General features: G+C 37.4%; 1 protein-coding gene across 1 annotated transcript in view; it reads right to left on the reverse strand.

Moving 5' to 3' along the window:
- SOGA1 (suppressor of glucose, autophagy associated 1) overlaps positions 1-16442 on the reverse strand; it is a 188729-nt gene that overhangs the window by 34734 nt on the left and 137553 nt on the right. The window contains exon 13 of the mRNA XM_053697193.1: positions 2252-2322. Coding sequence (XP_053553168.1) covers positions 2252-2322 — 71 coding nt within the window. The remainder of the gene's footprint in view (positions 1-2251; positions 2323-16442) is intronic.

The following is a 16442-nucleotide window of genomic DNA, read 5'->3' on the forward strand; positions in this document are numbered from 1 at the left end:
TAACAATGATGGTTATGCAAAGCTGGGGAATGGGTAGAAAAGGCGCTATCCATCTTTTTAAACAATAAAAGAATCAAGTAGACTGTCTCTTTAATAAGGTGTCATTAACAAAAAAGATTCTTAGACCTCTCAAGGTTAAATGATTTGATGTGTGTACTGTCCAAATGCAAAGACATAATAATTATACACAACTAATTCAGTATAACTAAGCTGTGTATTTCTATACACACACATCACACTATAAGGATACAGAAAACACAGCTAGCCAGGAAAATAACTGCTTACTGACAAGGTTATCAAAACAACACACTAGTTGATTCTACTTAAAGGGACATAAAACAGGTTGAGATCTGTGCATATCCTAAAAGGGCTAAATAATGAAAATAGTGTGCATTTAAATTGCTGGCAAGTATTTAAAAATAATTTTCAAACATAAGCAAAATTAATTACATAGCTAAGCTGCCTGGAGCAGCCAACTCCACCCTCTTATCAGTGAGTGACACAGGCATTGCTCCAGCAGATAATCCCTATGCACTTTTGCATTCTACCAAAACAACAATAGATATAGATACAGCCATAGAAGGAAATGTGTGGGGGGAGTTTAAGCTTTACAATTCAGAAACTAAAAAGAAAGGGTTAATGGTGAGGCACTGCAGTATAAATTTGCAGGTAAAGAAATTAAAGTACATATTATTATATTTTGTCTCTATCCCAACTTGTTTATGTCTTTTTAACAGCTGATATACACTCACCGGCCACTTTATTAGGTACACCTTGCTAGTACCGGGTTGGACCCCCTTTTGCCTTCAGAACTGCCTTAATTATTTGTGGCATAGATTCAACAAGGTGTTGGAAACATTCCTCAGATATTTTGGTCCATATTGACATGATAGCATTACGCAGTTGCTGCATATTTGTTGACTGCACATCCATGATGCGAATCTCCCGTTCCACCACATCACAAAGGTGCTCTATTGGATTGAGATCTGGTGACTGTGGAGGCCATTGGAGTACAGTAAACTCATTGTCATATTCAAGAAACCAGTCTAAGATGATTTGAGCTTTGTGACATGGTGCATTATTCTGCTGGAAGTAGCCATCAGAAGATGGGTACCCTGTAGTCATAAAGGGATGGACATGGTCAGCAATAATACTCAGGTAGGCCGTGGCATTTAAATGATGCTCAATTGGTACTAAGGGGCCCAAAGTGTGCAAATAAAATATCCCCCACAAGATTACATCACCACCACCAGCCTGAACGGTTGAAACAAGGCAAGATGGATCCATGCTTTCATGTTGTTTACGCCACATTCTGACCCTACCATCTGAATGTCGCAGCTGAAATCAAGACTCATCAAACCAGGCAACGTTTTTCCAATCTTCAATTGTCCAATTTTGTTGAGCCTGTGCGAATTGTAGCCTCAGTTTCCTGTTCTTAGCTGACAGGAGTGGGACCCAGTGTGGTCTTCTGCTGCTGTAGCCCATCTGCTTCAAGGTTCAACGTGTTGCGCATTCAGAGATGGTATTCTGCCTTGGTTGTGGTTATTTGTGTTACTGTTGCCTTTCTATCATCTCAGACCAGTCTGCCCATTATCCTCTGACAGCAACAAGGCATTTTTGTCCACAAAACTGCCACTCACTGGATATTTTTTTCTCTCTGACTATTCTCTGTAAATCCTAGAGATGGTTGTGCGTGGAAATCCCAGTAGATCAGCAGTTTTTTAAATACTCAGACCAGCCCGCCTGGCACCAACAACCATGCCACGTTCAAAGTCACTTAAATCCCCTTTCTTTCCCATTCTGATACTCAGTTTGAACTTCAGCAAGTCGTCTTCACCACGTCTAGATGCCTAAATCTATTGAGTTGCTGCCATGTGATTGGCTGATTAGCAATTTCTGTTACCAAGCAATTGAACAGGTGTACCTAATAAAGTGGCCGGTGAGTGTATGTTTACATATTCCTCTAACTACTCTTAAGTCACATGTACATCATTGGGTGTCAGGGTTGAAGAATACTGCTATATGATCTGCCATCAACCTCATATATATCAATTTTCTCTTCAGCTTTTCTAGAAGCACACTCTGTACCCTCTCCTCTGCATCTCTATAGTCTCTTTTTACCCACCTGTAATCTGTCTGTAGAATATTTTATAAGCAGCAGAGAATTGATAACCAGCAGAACAAAGTAGGAGCTTTACTAACTCTTTATAAGTTATTACAGACATTGAAGCAAATACAAAATAAACCCCACCTTTTTAAGCCGGTCCGACTTGCATCTATGTCACAGTCTATATCCTTATCTTGTAGATTGTCATTAAGAGCCTGTGGAAAAATACAGATCATGGTTATCCATGAACAACAATTCTCAACTGAAGCACTTTTTTAGCTTTCGATTCTTACTTCTACTTCAGATATCTGATATAGACTTGCTCTCTTTTGTGACATCTCATGAGAATGGAGCCACTGCTGAAAATCAAATCAGAAAAGTAGAGTACACAATGGATTTGTGTGCAAACTGTTACTTAAAGGGATATGAAACCCAATTTTTTTCTTTCACGATTTAGAATGAGCATACAATTTTAAACAAATTTCTAATTTACTTCTAATATCTAATTTACTTAATTCTCTTGATATCCTTTGATAGGCTCAGTAGCTGCTGATTGGTGGCTGCACATAGATGGCTCGCATGATCGTCTCACCCTTGTGCATTGCTATTTCTTCAACAAAGGATATCTAAAGAATGAAGCAAATTATATCATAAAAGTAAATTGGAATGTTGTTTAAAATTGAATTCTCTACCTGAATCATGAAAGAAAAATGTTGGTTTACTGTCCCTTTAACGGGGTGCCTTATCATTTTGCTTTTCCTTATATATTTATTCCCTTCCCAAACACATAGCTCGAATATAATAAAATGATTGTTTTAAGTTGTGATGCACTCTTATAGAATGGGGATCCTCACGGTCTGTTATTAGCAGGTTCAGTGTTCATAGTGTTCATTAAATGCATAGTATGAGCAGTAGGTAGTATAAACTGAACAGAAGCCTTACAGGGTCATATAACTAAATGAGCGGCCTTGGGAATAAAAAGTTTACTTTCTATAGCTAGGGATTGGTCAAGTACATTCATCCATCTTAAAGGGACATGAAACCCAAAATTTTTCTTTCATGATTTAGGTAGAACATACAATTTTAAACAACTTTCCAGTTTACTTCTATTATCAAATGTGTTTCATTCTCTTGGTATCATTTGTTGAAGGAGCAGTAATGCACTACTGGTTTGTAACTGAGAACACATGGGTGAGCCAATGACAATCGGTACATATATGCAGTCACCAATCAGCCACTAGAACCTAGGTTATTTGTGGCTCCTGAGCATACCTAAATAAACCTTTCAGCAAAGGATAACAAGAGAAGAAAGCAAATGAAATAATAGAAGTAAAATGGTATGCTCTGTCTAAATCATGTCTAATTATGACTTTACTGTCCCTTTTAATCACAGTTTAATCCACCAAACCTACTAAAGTGAGCCCATAATGAAGATTTCAAGTTTGCCAATTGAAAGTGTCGCAGATTAAGTAAAATTTCCATTGTTTATAGAACTTGATAAGTGACCTGGTCCTTTCAGGACAGTAAGCCATTCTGTCAGAAGCTCATAATATAATCAGTTAACAACAGAAGATGAAGATATTATTTTCTTACAGGAAGAATTTAATTTAAAGTGCATTGACATAATTAAAGGGGTTTTCTGTAGTATTGTTTTAAATTAACAAAGTGAACATTTTCTGAATACATCAATAGCCTGTTTGCTAAAATTGTTCAATTGTTTTCAATAGCCAATTCCCCTTGACACTTGCCGTAATCAGGAGGGCCCAATCCGAACTTGTTAATAAAATGTGCATTATTATGCATATTCAAATATCCTCTACTGAGACCAATTGGGGCAGATATGAAGCAGGGATAGGCCTGTAAAGTCTGCAGTGTGCACTTCCAGTTCACAGAGTTAGAAAACTTATAAAAGGTTTTTACTATGCATAAACAAACATTTTATATTACAATCTCAACATGTTTTGTGCTTCTAACTATTCTATAAAAGAAATAATGCGCTGGAAATGGATGCTGCAAAGACTCTGAAGTTCTAACTCTCAAAGCTACATGTGCCGTCATGAATTCAGGAAAATTATTATTATTCCTGGAAAGTCACATAGATGGTAACTCTGATAACACACTTTGATGCCTCAGATAATACCAGGTCTGATGGAGTTGAACAAGTAAGAGAATAAAGAACAAAGTCTGTCAAACCTGAATGCAAACCCTGAGCAAATATTAATTTTCTGCCTTTAACACGTTTCAGTGAATTGAGTTACTTTAATAAGAATTTGTGCAGACCCCTCCTCTTCTACTTCTGAAAAGATGAAAACAAGGCCAGCAGTTGAAAGGCTAACATTTCTCCTTTCAGTAGCTAACATATATACATGATATTGCTAACAGACACACAAGCCAAATCACTGATATTAAAGGGACACTCAATCAAAATTAAACTTTCATTATTCAGATAGAGCAGCAATTTTAAACAACTTTCCAATTTACTTCCATTAACAAAATGTGTACAGTCTTTTTATATTTAAACTTTTTGAGTCACCAGCTCCTACTGAGCATGTGCAAGAATAAGTGTGTATGCATTTGTGAATGGCTGATTGCTGTCACATAGTACGTGTATGCATTTGTGATTGGCTGATGGCTGTCACATGGTACAGGGGGAGTGGAAAAATACATAACTTTTAAAATTGTCAGAAAAAAATCTACTACTCATTTGAAGTTCAGACTAAGTGCTATTGCATTGTCTTGTTATCTTGCATTTGTTGAGTATGCAAATCTACAGTGTTGACTGGTCCTTTAATACTCCAGGGATAGAAAGGTCAAAATTGAAATTTGCATAAATGCATTTCAATTTGAAATATAAGCATTTTTGCAATAAACTTCCATTATTAAAAATGCTTCTAGTAAAAGTTGTTACTGTTTTTCTGCGGCATATGCAGATATCCTGTGCGGGCCATGCACCGTATTCAAGCTCAGAGAGATAGCAGTAGTGTGTATTGTGTCTGTGAAGATTTAATTTGTCATACAAGCCACCACTGACTCTCTGAGCACGTATGATGTTTCAATACTGGTGTATGCAGAAAAACAGTAATATCTTTTACTAGAAGCATTTTTGCTAATGGAAGTATATTGCAAACATGCTTCTTTCTTTCATGTAAGTGGCCATGAGCTAGTGACATATGGGATATACAATCCTACCTGGAGGGGACAAAGTTTCCCAAACCTCAAAATACCTATAAATACACCTCCCACCTCACTCATACTTCAGTTTTACAAACTTTGCCTTTGTTGGAGGATGGTGAAGCAAGTTGTGCTTGATTTCTTCTGTGAAAGGCACTTCTAAGCAATTTGAAGCCCAGTTCCTCTCAAAGTACAGTGTTTGTCTGAGGGATGTGAAGGAGTATCTGCTTAATGATTCTATGTTTTCACCTATGGGAAATCTATTCTTAGGGCTAGATTTATCAAAGCTGAGGCGTACAGGGGCACATATACGCGCCCCTGTACGCCTCAGCTCGCCTGTGGCAGGGCGAAATTACCCTCAGGTAATCACTATTGCACACGAGCGCAATTTTGTGCTCGCGTGCAATCCCGCCCCCTGCCCGCGCACAGCCTATCACACTTGGGCAGGAGCGGTCAATCTCCTCGGTCGGACTCGACCGCAGAGATTGAATTTCGCCACCTTAGAGGTGGCAAAGAGGTTAAGGAAGCGGCGGTCTGGTGACCGCTGCTTGATAAATTACGGGGAGCAAGTTCTTGTGAGAACTTGCAGCCATAGGGCTTTGGTAAATCGAGCCCTAAGGCTCTATCTAAATTCAGTTGTGCAGATTCACCTGCCACCTCCCTTTACAGATCGACATTATACTTCTCTACCATTGCCTCTGCTGCTATGTTTCAGTACTGGTTTGGCTGTCTGCTATATGTGGATGGGTGTCTTCAGGTAAGGAGATATCTTTTTTTTAAGACACTCTCAGCTATGTTTGGCACTTTATATTTTTAAAGTTTTAAATATATATTGCATATATTTGCCATGAGTCAGGTCTATGTTTATTTCCCTTTGCAGTCTAACAGTTTCAGCATGAAAAATTATGTTTGGGAGAGATTTAGTAAAAAAAAATCTTACCTGAGTTCCAGCTAGTTGTAACTTCGGTCTTGTTTTATCAAATTGTCGCTGCAAATTAGGATCGCAATGGCGCAAAATGCTTCTATTTATTGCGTCATTCTTGGTGCAAATTTTTTTGCCACAAAGGTTGCGTTTGTTGTGACGCGAGTCATGTAATTTCTTGAGTCTTTGTTGACGCACCGGTTATGACACGAATCCTGTCATTTCCTGTTAACCTTGGCGCCAAAGTTTTTTTTCTCAGCATTTGCGTCATCTTTGTTGGCGTCATTTTTGGCTCCCAAAATTTTGTTATATCAACTCTCTCCCTCTTTTGCTCTCTGCTTTCATTTGTTACAGAGGGCTATGATATTTGCTTTTGTTTTTCATATAAGCTTTTTTTCCCATTCCTGAAATTGCTATTTTGTGGAAATGGGATATTTTGTTTAAATGTTATTTTTTCTTTTTAATTACATTTTTCAAGATGTCTCAAACTGATCCTGCCTCTGATGTTACTGTAGAAACTATGCTGCCTGTACACAATTTCTACCAAAGCTAAGTGCGTATATTTTGTTTAATTAGCTGATTTTATTTCTTCAGCTCAAATATGTGGCTCTTGTTATGTTTTATTATTTATACTGATAATGTTTCTATAGTACATATACATCTACTGTTTTACCTTCACAGTCTAATGTACATGATATTACTGTTGATATAAAGCATTATATTGCAAAAGATATAGAGAAGGCTATGATTGCTATTCCGGCTTCAAATTAACGTAAACGATCTCTCCTAAGTTCTCATAAACCTTTGAATTTTGTATTGTATGGATTGACAGCATACTGTAGTATTTCTGCTGATGTGGTTTTCTCTGACTCAGAGGATCCTATTTCAGAGACTGATTTTGATAAATAAACTTTCAATTGAATGTATTCATTCTTGATTAACGAAGTATTGTTTGAGTATTGAGGAATCTAGTCCTCTTGATAACAAGAATAGCAAATGTTTTAATTCTGTTTTTTTAAGCTTCTGAGGTAACTGTTGAAGTTTTTCTTATTCCAGATGCTATCTATCATATATTTAGTAAGGAATCTAAACTTAGTGCTTCTTTTTACCTTTTTTCTATGTTTAGAAAGCTATGTTCTTTACCTATGGCTAATTTAGTGTTTTTAAGTAAATGTCCCTTAAGGTGGGGCTATTTCTTCTCTTGCCGAACGTACTTCTATCCTATAGAACATATTTCTTCTTTTAAGGATCCTTTAGATAGGAAGTTTGTTTCCTATCCTAAGAGAAGCATATTTAGATATTGCCCATATTTTTAACCTGACATTTCTATGGCTAATGTTGCTGCTGTTTCAACTTTTTGGTTGTACAGTTTAGTTATCAGATCTTGATTTGTTTAAGCATTGTTCTTTTACTTCAACATGCTAATCATTTAATTTATGATGCTATATTCTATGTCATTTTATCTGATAATAAATCTTTGTTTTTAGCCATTTTTACTAGAAAAGTTTTATGGCTTAAATCTCTGATATGGTGTTTAAATTTAGATTACTATCTTATTATTTTAGGATAGTAATTTTTAAAGGTTTTCTACTGGATTTCATTATCTCCTCTATTACTGGGGGAAAGTGAGTCTCAGGGTAATTGTTAAATTCCCAATTGTTTTTTCATTACCCTAAGGCCTCTGGCTCTGATTTTTTTTCTGAATTTGAATAATTCCAAGCCTTATAATAAAACTAATTTCAGCCCCTAAGACTGCATGAAGGTGCAGCCTTTTAACCAGTTCTACTGGTGGGGGGGCAGATTGAATTTATTTCAACACATTTGGACAGTTTCTGTTCAAATCAGTGGATTCAGAATATTGTTTTCTCAGGAGTATCTAATAGGTTTCAGAATAAAAACATCCGTGGGAAGATTATTTTCCATGTTATAACAAACCCTGTGAAATCTCAGGTTTTTCTGAAATGTGTTTCAGATTTAGAGTTTTCAGGGGTGATGGTTCCAGTTCCTCTGCAGGAATGGAGTTTGGGTTTCTATTCTAATCTATTCATTGTCCTAAAGAAGAAATTTGTTCAGACTAATTCTGGATCTAAATTTTTTTTATATTGTTTTGTAAGAGTCCCAAACTTTCAAGATTGTGACTATAGGGACTATTCTGCCTTTCTTTTTAGCAAGGTTACTTCATGTCCACAATAGACTTACAGGATGCTTATTTTCAATTCATTCAGACCACTATTGTTGTCTGAGATTTACTTTTCTAGATAAGCATTACCAATTTTTCGCTTGTCCTTTTGGGCTAGCAGCAGCTCAGAGATTCTTTTCAAAGATTCTTGGTGCCCTTCTATCTTTATTCAGAGAGCGGGGTATTGCTGTGTTTACTTATTTGGATGATATTTGGTACTAGCTTTAATCTTTTCATTTAGCAGAATCTCACTTGATACAACTAGTGTAGTTTCTTCAAGACATGGTTGGAGGATCAATTTACAATAGTGTTTCTTGATTCCTTAGACAAGAGTCACCTTTTTAGGTTTCCAGATAAATTTTAGTATCTATGGTTCTTTCTCTGATAGGCTAGAGACAAATGAAGTTAATTTTAGTTTGTCTAAACCTTCAGTCTCTATTTTTTCCTTCAGTGTTTATGTGCATGGAAGTTTTTGGTCTCATGACTGCAGCATCAGGTACAATACTCTTTGTTTGTTTTCGTTTGGGGCCTCTATAGCTTTGCATGTTGCACCATAGGTGTAGGGATTATTTTCAGTTAACACAACTGGTATACTTAAATCCCAACACTTTTTTCTCTCTCATTTGGCGATTGGACTATCACCTTATTGTTCAGGGGGACTCATTTGTTCATCCTACCTGGACTGTATTCTCAACAGATAAGTTTTTCAGGTGGGGGAGCTGTCAGAGTCTCTGACAGCACTTGGGGTTTGGAAACCTCAGAAGGTGAGGTTACCAATCAATATTTTAGAACTTCATGCTATTTGCTATTGAAGAGACAACTTTTACATTTGTTTTTTAAACAGACAATATCACAACAGTGGCATTTGTCAATAATCAAGGCGGGACCCGCAATCCTTCAGTAATGGAGGAAGTATCTCAGATACTTTCGTGGACGGAAACCAACTCTTGTCTAAATTTCTGCAATTCATATCTCAGGTATAGACAATTGGGAAGGGGATTATCACAGCCATCAGACTTTATATGTGGGGGAGTGCTCTCCATTCAGATGTGTTTTTTTCATCTTGTTCAGATGTTGGGTCTTCCAGAAATAGATCTGATGGTCTCTCGTCTAAACAAGAAGCTTTCCAGATACCTTTTCAGGTTCAAGGATCCTCAGGCGGAAATGGTGGATGCTCTAGTAGTTTCTTAGTTTTCACCAACCTGCTTACTTTTTTCCGCCTCTGGTTATTTTTCCAAGGGTGATCTCCAAGATCATAATGGAAAGATCTTATGTGTTTCTGATAGCACCAGCTTGGTGTCTCAGGTTTTGGTATGCGGACCTTGTCAGGATGTCCAGTTGCCAGCCTTGGTTACTTCCTTTAAGGCCAGACCTTCTGTTTCAGGGGTTGTTTTTTCCATCAGGATCTCGAATCTCTAATTTTGAAGGCATGGAAATTGAACGCTTAAGTGTTCAGTCATAGAGGTTTCACTGACTCAGTTGTTAGCACTATGATACAGGCTCATAAGTCTGTTTCTAGGATTATTTATTTTTGGGTTTGGAAAACCTATATATCATGATGTTCTACTCACGATTATTCTTGCCATTCTTTTAGAATTCCTAGGGTTTTACAGTTTCTTCAGGATTGTTTGGATAAACGGTTTGTCTGCAAATTCTTTAAAGGACAAATTTCTGCTCTGTCTTATTTCATAGAAAGATTGCTAAACTTCCCGATATTCACTGTTTTGTTCAGGCTTTGATTCAAATTAAAACTGTTTTTACATCTATTTCTCCACCTTGGAGTATCAATTTTGGTTTTGAAAATTTTACAGGCTCCTCCTTTTGAGTCTATGCATTTTTCAGACATTAAATTACTTTCTTGGAAAGTGTTATTTCTTTTGGCTATCTTTATCAAGTGTAAATCTGCTTTGCGGACTTCATTTTAATCTTTGCCTAAAGTTGTGAATTCTAACAACATCAATAAGGAAATTGTTGTTCCTTTTTTGTGTCCTAATTTTAAGAATACTCTTGAAGGGTCTTTTACATTCTTTGGATGTGGTAAGAGCTTTGAAATATTATGTTGAGGCTACTTAAAATTTCAGAAAGACTTCTAGTCTATTTGTTATTTTTTTCTTACTCCAGGAAAGGTCAGAAAGCCTCTGTTATTTCTCTGTTTTTTTTGGTTGAGAGTTTTAATTCACAAAGCTTAGAGAATTACAGCTCATTCTACTAGATCAGTTGCCACTTATTGGGTTCTCAAGAATGAAGCTTCAGTTGATCAAATTTGTAAAGCAGCAACTTTGGTCTTCTTTGTATACTTTTTCTAATTTTACCTTTTTTAATGTGTTTGCTTCTTCGGAAGCAGCCTTTGGCGGAAAGGTTTTTCAGGCAGTTGTTTCAGCTTGATTCTTATGCCTTTGATTTGAGTTTTTTTGACATTTTTAAGAAAACAATTATTTTTGGGATTTAATTTCTCAGCGGAAATAGCTGTTTTTATTTTTTCCCTCCCTCTCTAATGACTCGTGGACTTCCACATCTTCGGTATTATATCCCATACGTCACTAGCTCATGGACTCTTGCCACTTACATGAAAGAAAACATAATTTATGTAAGAACTTACCTGATAAATTTCTTTCTTTCATAGTGGCAAGAGTCCGTGAGACACAGCCGATTTTTTGTGGTTATGATTTTTTTGTATAAAGCACATGATTTTTTCCAGTTCCTCTTTTTGTATGCTTTTTACTCCTTTTTATACACCTCACTTCTTGGCTCTACATTAAACTAAGGTATGAGTGTAGTGGGAGGTGTATTTATAGGCATTTTGAGGGTTGGGAAACTTTGCCCCCTCCTGGTATGAATGTATATCCCATACGTCACTAGCTCATGGAATCTTGCCACTATGAAATAAATTAATTTATTAGGTAAGTTCTTACATAAATTATGTTATTTCACATTGAAATGCCACCCTGTAAATATTTCAATTTTGACCTTTCTATTTCTTTAACTTCAAAATAATGTATAGATGTTAAGTAAAGGACAATTATTTACATATATTTCTTACCCTTAAGGACCAGGGCTATTTTTACATTTCTGCTGTGTTTGTGTTTAGCTGTAATTTTCCTCTTACTCATTTACTGTACCCACACATATTATATACCGTTTTTCTTGCCAATAAATGGACTTTCTAAAGATACCATTATTTTCAGCATATCTTAAAATTTACTATATAAAACTTAAAAAATATAAAATATGATGAAAAAAAAAAAAAAAACACTTTTTCTAACTTTGACCCCCAAAATCTGTTACACATCTAAAACCACCAAAAAACAACCATGTTAAATAGTTTCTAAATTTTGTCCTGAGTTCAGAAATACCTAATGTTTACAGCACTTTGCTATTTCCAAACAATTTTTTTTTTTTAAATTAGCGATAGTTACATTGGAACACTGATATCTTTCAGGAATCCCTGAATATCCCTTGACATGTATATATATTTTTTTTAGTAGACAACCCAAAGTATTGATCCATTTTGGAATATTTCATACCACAATTTCACCGCCAAATGCAATAAAAAAAAAAATCATTCACTTGTTCACAAACTTTAGGTTTCTCACTAAAATTATTTGCAAACAATTTGTGCAATGATGGCACAAATGGTTGTAAAAGCTTCTCTGGGATCCCCTTTGTTCAGAAATAGCAGACATATATGGCTTTGGCATTGCTTTTTGGTAATTAGAAGGCTGCTAAATGCCACTGCGCACCACACGTGTATTATGCCCAGCAGTGGAGGGGTTAATTAGGGAGCATGTAGGGAGCTTCTAGGGTTAATTTTAGCTTTAGTTTAGTGTAGTAGACAGCCCAAAGTATTGATCTAGGCCCATCTTGGTATATTTCATGCCACCATTTCACCGCCAAATGCGATCAAATAAAAAAAATTGTTCAGTTTTTCACAATTTTAGGTTTCTCACTGAAATTATTTACAAACAGCCTGTGCAATTATGGCACAAATGGTTGTAAAAGCTTCTCTGGGATCCCCTTTGTTCAGAAATAGCAGAAATATATGGCTTTGGCGTTGCTTTTTGGTAATTAGAAGGCCGTTAAATGCAGCTGTGCACCACACGTGTATTATGCCCAGCAGTGAAGGGTTAATTTTAGCTTTAGTTTAGTGTAGTAGACAACCCAAAGTATTGATCTTGGCCCATTTTGGTATATTTCATGCCACCATTTCGCCGCCAAATGCGATCAAATAAAAAAAAATTGTTCACTTTTTCACAAACTTTAGGTTTCTCACTGAAATTATTTACAAACAGCTTGTGCAATTATGGCACAAATGGTTGTAAATGCTTCTCTGGGATCCTCTTTGTTCAGAAATAGCAAACATATATGGCTTTGGCGTTGCTTTTTGGTAATTAGAAGGCCACTAAATGCCGCTGCGCATCACACATGTATTATGTCTAGCAGTGGAGGGGTTAATTAGGGAGCATGTAGGGAGCTTCTAGGGTTAATTTTAGCTTTAGTTTAGTGTAGTAGACAGCCCAAAGTATTGATCTAGGCCCATCTTGGTATATTTCATGCCACCATTTCACCGCCAAATGCGATCAAATAAAAAAATTTGTTCAGTTTTTCACAATTTTAGGTTTCTCACTGAAATTATTTACAAACAGCCTGTGCAATTATGGCACAAATGGTTGTAAAAGCTTCTCTGGGATCCCCTTTGTTCAGAAATAGCAGAAATATATGGCTTTGGCGTTGCTTTTTGGTAATTAGAAGGCCGTTAAATGCAGCTGTGCACCACACGTGTATTATGCCCAGCAGTGAAGGGTTAATTTTAGCTTTAGTTTAGTGTAGTAGACAACCCAAAGTATTGATCTTGGCCCATTTTGGTATATTTCATGCCACCATTTCGCCGCCAAATGCGATCAAATAAAAAAAAATTGTTCACTTTTTCACAAACTTTAGGTTTCTCACTGAAATTATTTACAAACAGCTTGTGCAATTATGGCACAAATGGTTGTAAATGCTTCTCTGGGATCCTCTTTGTTCAGAAATAGCAAACATATATGGCTTTGGCGTTGCTTTTTGGTAATTAGAAGGCCACTAAATGCCGCTGCGCATCACACATGTATTATGTCTAGCAGTGAAGGGGTTAATTAGTTAGCTTGTAGGGAACTTGCAGGGTTAATTTTAGCTTTAGTGTAGAGATCAGCCTCCCACCTGACACATCAGACCCCCTGATCCCTCCCAAACAGCGCTCTTCCCTGCCTCACCCCACAATTGTCCCCACCATCTTAAGTACTGGCAGAAAGTCTCCCAGTACTACAATAAACGGTATCTTTTAATAATTTTTATATATTTTTTAGCATATTTACATATGCTGATGTGTAGGATCCCCCCTTAGCCCCCAACCTCCCTGATCCCCCGCCAAACAGCTTTCTAACCCTCCCCCTCTACCTTACTGGGAGCCATTTTGGGTACTGGCAGCTCTCTGCCAGTACCCAGTTTCCCCAAAAAATGCTTTTTTTCCCTTTTTTCTGTAGTGTAGCTTCCCCCCCAAAGAACAAACCCCTACACCTCCCAGATCCCTTAGATTTTTTTTTAAATTATATTTTGCCCACTTTTCTTGAACATCTTTTTCTGTAGTGTAGCGGTTCCCACCCGCTTCCACCCCATGCACGCGCCCGCTCCCGACCCCCGTGCATGCGCACGCCCCGGGTGATCCCACCCATGATCCCGCCCCCCTCCATATCACACAGCCCATTGATGGCTGCCCACTTGCCTCCCTGACTGGCTCCCACCCACCAACGATACCGGCCATCGATATCCGGTGCAGAGAGGGCCACAGAGTGGCTCTCTCTGCATCGGATGGCCAAGGGGGGTTATTGCAGGATGCTGCGATATCGAGACATCACTGCAATAACCGGAAAGCGTCTGGAAGTGATCAGGATAACTTCCACCGCTTTCCAAGACCAAGGACTACGCCATACGTCCTCGGTCATTGACTGTATTTTTTTTTTGAGGACGTATGGCGTAGGTCCTTGGTCGTTAAGCGGTTAAATTAAGATTTGAATGTTATATTAAATGAATGTGTTGCAAGGTCGTGAGTTATTTTTAGTGTAATTAATAACAGTTATATTTTATCCTATGCTCACATAGCTATATTTCACTCAAATGGACATGAGACCCAAACACTTTTCTTTCATGATTTAGGTAGAACATACAATTTTATAAAACTTTCCAGTTTACATCTTCTTTGCTTCATTCTCTTAATATGCTTTGTTGAAAGAGCAGCAATGCACTACTGGTTTCTAACTGAACACATGGGTGAGCCAATGATAATCGGTATATATATGCAGCCACCAATCAGCAGCCAGAACCTAGGTTCTTTGCTGCTCCTGAGCTTACCTAAATAAACCTTTCAGCAAAGGATATTAAGAGAAGGAAGCAAATTAAATAATAGAAGTAAATTGGAAAGTTGTTTAAAATTGTATGCTCTGTCTAAATATGTGTCATGAATGTGTAATTATGACTTTGCTGTCCCTTTAAGATTAAAAGGTGTAAATACTTTTGTTTTACTTAATTAAACTAAGAACTTTTCAATAGTGTTTTAGCAAAAAATAAAACATAAAAAACAAATCCTCAGTATGTCTACATATAGATACTACATTGCAGCAGTTAGCAGGTTAAACATACTGAGGTAATACCAATATTCTATTACAGGCTGTGTAACATTTATATAAACTAGTGTGCTTTGCTGCGTCCTGCTATACAGATGCTGATGCAAAGTGATTAAACACATAGGGGTCTATCTATCAAGCTCCGAATGAGTCTTCAGACTCGCCAGAAACACAAGTTATGGAGCAGCAGTCACAAAGACCGCAGCTCCATAACCCTGTCCGCCTGCTCTGAGCAGGCGGACAGGAATCGCCGGAATTCAACCAGATCGAGTACGATGGGGTTGTATGACACCCCCTGCTGGCGGCGCATTGGCCGCGAGTCTGCAGGCGGCGTTGCACCAGCAGCTCACAAGAGCTGATGGTGCAATGCTGAATACGGAGAGCGTATTGCACTGTCAGATCAGGTCCGCAAGACATTTGATAAATAGGCCCCATAGTTTAAGTCATCTCCATTGCAGCTATGTAATGCTGGGAGCTACCTGAACACATCTGTTGAGCCAATGACAAAAGACAAAAGGTGTGTAGCCACCATTCCCCAGCTAGCTCTGCAATTGCTGCTGCTGAGGATATGTACATATACTTTTCAACAAAGGTATTCAAGAAAACAAAGTAAATTTGATAGTAGAAATTAAGTTAAAAATTACATTCTCTAGCTGAATCAAGATTTCATTTTTATTTAATTTAATCATTAAAGATTCAATTTGACTCTCCTATCCCATTAAGCAATCTGTAAGGCTTAACTATACTACTAGTACTTAATGTGCTTGTTTTGGGGGTTAATCTGAGTGGGCAAAGCTATACAAACCATAAACTGGTGTGGCTCTGCTGCAAAGTGTCCCTGATTTTTTTTTCACATGTTGTGTACAATAATGAGTTAAAAGAACAATTTTAAGCAGCTATACAATCTTGCCTTGCCAGTCCCTATAACCTGGCACCTTACAACACAGTAAAGTCAAACAGTGAGCCATAAATTAGATGTGGGCAAGTAACTCAGGGTGGTTATAAAACACCAAAGTCAAAGAGAAAAAGTGCATATTTTGAATAAATAAATAAAACAATCAGAAGAAGAAGCAAGAGCAGTAAGCGTAAAGACCCTGGCTTTTGCACGGTGCATTACTGTTATCTGTTAGACTGTGCAGAATAGTTTGGTCTATAAACTGGCAACTTTAGATGAGTGCAGCTGGCTAAAGTATAGAATTACTGTTATCTTGATGTGGATGGCAATAGCAGCTGCTGAGCATATGGGAGGATCACCATCATAAGCCCTTAACAACAATCTCCGGCCAAGCTATGACAAAAGCTCACAAAAATGCATGCTTTTCCATTAGCCTGTGCTGGAGCAGAGGTGTCCAACCTGTTCCAATCACTGGATATATTCTTTAAAATAAAAACTTATTTTAAACGGGACTT

This window comes from Bombina bombina, chromosome 1 (genome assembly GCF_027579735.1).
Source record: "Bombina bombina isolate aBomBom1 chromosome 1, aBomBom1.pri, whole genome shotgun sequence".
Taxonomy (NCBI): Eukaryota; Metazoa; Chordata; class Amphibia; order Anura; family Bombinatoridae; genus Bombina; species Bombina bombina.